Here is a 6,378-nt window from a genome sequence, read left to right as displayed (position 1 = left end):
TTTGAGTAATCGGAGCAGACAAATCTGACAGCGCAACGTTGGACAGCCTCCAATGCTTTTTTGTGTGGTTTTTCAAACAGATTCCAAGCGGCTGATGCATATTCTACATGAGGTCTGACGAGAGAGTTGTACGCTTCCAAGGGTCTTAACATATTGGCTGCATTGTAGTGGGCCATTACAAAGCCTGTAACTACATGTAGCTGGGGACTTAAGAGGGGACCTGGTAATTGACATTATATTACATTTAGTTAAATTAAAATTCATTTGCAGAATAGTGGCCCGGCAGGATAGAGTGTCAAGGTCTGGCATCATGAACACTTGAGATTTCAGAAGAGAGAACAGCATCATCAGCAAATACCGTAACTTGATTTTAGAGTTGAGGTTATAGACAATATTGTTGATGTAGATAGGAACAAGAGGGGACCTAGGACTTTGCCTTGGGGGACACACTGAGTGAGGTTGAAAAGGAAGTTCTCAATCCAAAAAAGACTGTCACCAGTGATGCCGTTACATGTAATTGTGCCGGTTGGCTGCAGTCTTTGTCGCTCCTCATTTATTCAAATTTTACCTACGTCCGTTTACTGACCAAAATTTATTAACAAGATACTCTGGTTCTTCTATTCCTGCCAAGAACATGCATTTCTACTCAAAAGCTAGCCTATTTTCGATACGAAACACCATGAAGTTTGTGAGTGGCCATGTTCCACTGCGACAGAGGGATCTGTCATCTGATGTTTGGGAATGACTAAAAGATCTGAATTTGCTAGCTCCAACCAGAGGTCAGCGAGGTCGTGAACATTTGAGGATCCATAGTGTTAAAGCTTATTTTACAACTGGAAGAAATTTCAACAACTCAAGGCCTTTTAAGGAACTTAATTCAAACTTATTAAATATTCAAACTTGGACTCTGCAAAGGTCATGCTCTAGTGGTTATCAACAAAGCTCCGTTCTAATTACAGTGAACATCAACAAGCATCAAGTCCAGCTAACAAAAGACTCTGAAACAGAGGACAATCAATCAGTAAAGCGAACACTTCTAACTTTTGGCTTGATAAACGCGCGATCATTACTACCCAAGATTGAAGAATTATCTGCAGCACTACTTGTTTATTCTGCAGACGTTGTTGCTGTAACGGAGTCATGGTTGAGAGATGACATATCGAATGGTCTTATCTTTTATTAATGGATATAAAATCTTTCATAAAGACTGATCTGTCCACCCTGGTGGCGGAGCTTGTGTATTTATATTTGATGACATTTCCGCTAAGCGCAGGCCTGACATCGAAGATCCTAACTTTGAGTGTCTGTGGTTCTCTTTGCGCCCAACACATCTTCCTAGACCACTTTCTTGCTTTATGGTTTGTGTTGTCTACCACCAACCTGGACTAAGCGCTAAGGACCACCAAGATCTAAACGACTACCTGGTTATCACTACTACGTAACCAATACCCTGATTGTGGAATTGTACTCCTTGGGGACTTTTAATGACTTTAACATATCAAATTTGTTAGCTTGTTATAGTCTGAAACAGGTTATTGATCAACCTACTAGGGGGACATCGATACTAGATCTTACAATAATATTACTAACCTGTTTCACCTCTATGATAAACCTCAAGTTTCGGCCCCTCTAGGAACTAGTGATCATAATTCCTTGAGATGGTTACCCAGGGTAAATCTTAGAAGCAAAAGTCATTGCCAGGTGGGTCTCTACCCATAACTGTTTTGGTGGTTTGGATTTGATTAATCCATCTGTGGACAAGCTTGTTAGCTCTTTCATGCCAGATATAACAAGATCAGTAGATCGCTTCTTCCCTTTGAAGTCTATAATATAAATTCCACCATTCAGATAAGCCATGGATAACTCCATCAATTAAAATGCTTGTCAAAAAACGTTGAAAGGCTTTCCATTCAAACCCCCCACTCCCATGGAAACAAAGTCCATGGTTTTATAAAACCAAAGTGCAAGATCTAAAGAAAGATAACTGCTGTAAGTGGTGGGGATAGTTAATAAGATGTCTGGTAGATCTGAGAAGTCCACTCACCTCTTATTAGAGCGTGATGGTAAGACCTTATCTGATCCTGAATTAGTCTATGCGCTTAATAAGTTCTTTACATCTGTAAATTCAGACACCCCCTGCTTGATTTGCCTTTGCTGCCAGCTTTCTTCCTCACAGGTGATAGGTTACCTATGGTACAACCTTATGAAGTATGTAAAAAAACTTACTGCAATTCAGCCCAATAAGGCCCATGGGCCCGATAATATTCCTAGCAGAATCTTTGAAGAGTATGCTTGTGAACTAGCAACTCCAGCTGTTACTATTTTTAATGTATCTTTGTCATCTGGGGTTATGCCAATCTCATGGAAGGAATCTAATATCATCCCAATCCCTAAAATCACAAAGCCCACATGTGAGAGTGATGTAAGACCAATCTCACTTACACCCTTCCTTTCCAAGGTTTTAGAAGATGTTGTGGTTTCATGGTTGATTGAGGATGTCAGGGATAAGATTGACCTTATGCAGTTTGGCTGCCTAAAAGGAACATCCACATCTTACTGTCCGTTAGATATGGTCCATAATTGACTTTTACAACTAGACAGTCCTAATGAACATCTCAGAGTCTACTGGATTTTTCAAAAACTTTTGACCGTATTGGTTATAACATCCTTGTCCAAAAGCTTATTAACCTTAACGTTTGACTTTGTCTCATCCCTTGGATCATCAACTTTCTATCTGATAGAAAACGACGTGTTAAGTTAAGTCAGACATTTTCAGACAGGCTCCCGGTTAAAGCAGTGATTTGGGGAGGGCCATGTCACCTAATTTTGGAATGTAGAAGTATGTGGATGATGTCTCGTTGTCAGAGAACCTTAGTAAGGGTAGCTTATCATCCTCCCAGTCTACACTCAACTATATAAACAGCTGGGCCTCCGGCAACTGGATGCGTCTTAACGCTAAGAAATGCAAGGAGTTGCATTTGTGTTTCTTCAAGGAAAACCCCAGTTAGCCCCCTTAACAACTGATGATCAACCGTTAGAATTGTTAACCTCACATAAGGTCCTGGGGCTTATTATTCAGAATGACTTTAAGTGGAATGAACACATCATCAGTGGTTGCTTAGGCATAGAAACGCTTGCATATTCTACGTGTTTTATGTCGGGGCAGTGTCCCAGCAGCTGACTTAGTCTCAATTTATGTGTCTTTAATACGCTCTATTTTGGAATATATAGCTGCGTAGTGTGGCATTATGCTCTTCCTTCCTATTTGTCTGAACAGCTCAAAAGAGTCCAGAAACAAGCTTTTGGTATTATCTTTCCCAAACAAACCTATAGCAGGGCACGTGAACTTGCTGACTGCCCAAGGTTGGACGTACACTGCAATGAATTTTGTATTAGAACTTTAAAGAAAATTGACGGGAAAGGCCCTCTCTCAAAGCACCTGACAATGACAAGGGTGAGCATGCATGGACATACCATGAGAAATCCTACCCACAGAACCCTATATAAACGTAGAACGGAGCGGCTTAAAAGAAGGTTTTTTCTTAGTACAATAATTTCTTTTAATAATAATATTTAGAATCTACATTTTTATATTATCTTTATATTCACTATGTTTTTTAATGTTTTTTTAATTGTAAATACCCAGAACAACGACTCCCTAGGGTATGTAGTGTCGCTGTACATGTAGTTTGCTGCAGCGAAGAAAAAACAAGTTACTTTTAAAATGATGTTGCTGTGATTGTAATTCATTTTTTAATTGAAAAATGTGTTTCAATAAAACCATTATAATATTATATGCTATAATAATTAAGCTTAAGTAGGAGTCTCTGGCGGGGAACTTAGTCAAAGGCTTTTGAAAAAGCAATGAAGAGTACATCTGTTCTGATGCGCTTGTCCAGCAAGGATAACCAAGCGTTCAAGACAGAGATAAGCTGTGTCTCAGTAGAGAAGCCTTTCCGGAGGCCAAGTTGATGAAGGTTAAGGATAGTATTGATCTCTAGATGATTAGACAGATTACTGCACAAAACGTGTTCCATGAGATTGGCCTGTAGTTTTTAGGTGAGGATTTATCATCTTTCTTGTACATGGGAGAGTTTATTTGGACTGTACAGTGTAGTATGTCACAAATAAATTTAAATCATTGTACCCAGACAAAGAGAAAAATGTAAAGATATTAGTAACTGGCCACCCAAATTGAAAATAACTTTGAAGATAAACTAGTTGGGTGGCCAACATTGATTAATTTTAGAATATTTACAACAGTCACAAAAGAGGCTTAGTTTCCCCTAAAGCACAAGATGTGGTCTCAAGTCTCAAGTATAAACTTCCAGTGTGCTTTTTGTCTTTACAGTTACCATCAGTGGAAGACCGCCCACCACCATACAATAACACAGAGACTAATAATGCACCACCTGTATTAACTGCTGGAGCTTCAGCTGTTCCTGGTTCAGAGGGAGGGTCTGTAGGGAAGGTGGATGTGTAAACAGTTGTAAAATAAAGATAATTACAATGGGGCCTTTCCTAGTGTGTCTGTAGTAAATAATAGTATTGGTCTTCACTATCAAAAGTTAGAACCAGCTGTGCTTGCAAAAATATCTTTAGAAGATAACACTTTTTCTGTGTAGACAAAGTAATGGATGCCAAATTTAAGATTAGGCAGTGAGTTTGAACAATATCTCATTCCGAGGGTTCTTTTTTGTATTTATCGCAAAGAAGCTCTAAAATTTGCTGTCAATTTCAGGTACATGAATTGTGATGCCTATAAAAAGCTATAACATAGTGTATGTCTTAATTTTGAGAGGGAAGAAAGATTGTGCACATCATTTCATTTTTTACTGATTTGATTCAGAAGTAACCTGATTTTAAAATTTCAAAAGCACTGCTAGAACGAGTTTAGCTACTGCTTATTGTCCAAGTGTCAACATATTCACATGGAAAAAAGACTATGCTAATTTTTTTTTTTAATTTCAAATCTATAATTATGTACATGCTAGCTAGACTGTTGTCATTTTTTCAATAGAATAGATATTATTTTGTTATAAACCAAGATATATTTGGTGTTTTAGGTCTACATTTTGTACATATTGGGCCCCAGGCATGAATATCATCAACGTGATGTTAAAATTTCACTGTCTCTAAAAATTAGAAAACTGTGAAAATAAAAGGAATCATTTAAATTTCCTAGAGTTGTATCTTCTTTTGGAGTGGCATGTGAATGGTTGTGAGTGTTTTTCTTAGTGGAAGTCAATTTGTCTCAAGCTAGTTTACATGCTCTTCATGCATGTGTGTGATTAGATGAAGTGTGGACATGAAATAATCTAATTTCTGGCCACAGGTATACCAAGCTCACAACACGAACATGTATGTGACTTTCTAGCGGTGTTGTGTTATGAAGACACCATTTGAGGAACTCAACGGTTTTGTTTCAAATTGGATAAGATGTAATGTTCTGTGAATAGAATTTACTCACCTTGTTGCTGCAATGTATTCCTCGTTGTTTGCCGGCGTCTCAGACCATTTTGAAGAGGGTTCAGCGAGCTGGGCGCTAATTTGGTATTCCACTGCTATTAAAAAAAGACAGGCCTTCCGGAGTGCCTGGCTGGCTGGGAACCTAACCCTAACCTAACCTGGGTCTAAAATGCAGACTTCAGTACAAAATAGGTCTCGGCCCAGGCTAGGCCTAGGCCTCAGTCTGCATTTTTTAGACCCAATCTATACTGACCGTAAAAGAAAGGGGGAGCTTTTGAAAGTACGAGGATGTGAAAGTACTTCTCAAATTAAATTCAAGTTAATAATGTTAATTTTAATAGTTATTTAGTATTATTGTATTAGTCCCTAGCAACGACATTGAAGAGCAAGCTGACTTGAAAGCAGGGGCTACCCTAATTGAATGTTAAAAAATGTGTGGCAGAAGAAAGTTAGAGAGAATGGCTATTGTATAAATTATGTTATCAAACTAAGTTTCTACCATACATTTCCTATAATTCCAAAGGCACAAAATTACAGAGAATGTATGATCTGACAAAAAAGCAATATTTAGGAATTACCTAGAATAGATACCAAGTCCAGTTCATCTCGGTTGTGATTTTGGACTTGTTTGGTTTATGAAGGTGAAAGTAAAAAAAAAAAGAGTCATATACAGCTTATTACCTTTGAATTTCCATACAAACCATTAAATTTCGTGCCATGTTGCCCTGATCCCCCAAATATGCTCTCAAGAGCGTGAACTGGTTTAATAAAAAAAACTGGACACTCCATGAGCGTAAACTGGGTTGCCTGTGGTACGTGTTACACAAAAACAGAAGGCACTGAGTTGGATGGTATTGAACGGCAGCCTTTAGTTAATTTTTCAAGTAAGCAGTCATTTAGACCATTTGA

The 6,378-nt window shown here is 38.3% G+C and overlaps 1 protein-coding gene across 1 annotated transcript in view; it reads left to right on the top strand.

The window, feature by feature from the left end:
* Positions 1–5,182, top strand: part of LOC138032446 (uncharacterized) — a 12,479-nt gene extending 7,297 nt beyond the window's left edge. The window contains exon 6 of the mRNA XM_068880126.1: positions 4,352–5,182. Coding sequence (XP_068736227.1) covers positions 4,352–4,483 — 132 coding nt within the window. The 3' untranslated portion in view covers positions 4,484–5,182. The remainder of the gene's footprint in view (positions 1–4,351) is intronic.
* Positions 5,183–6,378: the final 1,196 nt, after the last annotated feature.

The sequence above is a fragment of the Montipora capricornis genome, chromosome 14 (assembly GCF_036669925.1).
Source record: "Montipora capricornis isolate CH-2021 chromosome 14, ASM3666992v2, whole genome shotgun sequence".
NCBI classification, from domain to species: domain Eukaryota; kingdom Metazoa; phylum Cnidaria; class Anthozoa; order Scleractinia; family Acroporidae; genus Montipora; species Montipora capricornis.
This window is presented reverse-complemented; position numbering and strand designations above follow the sequence as displayed.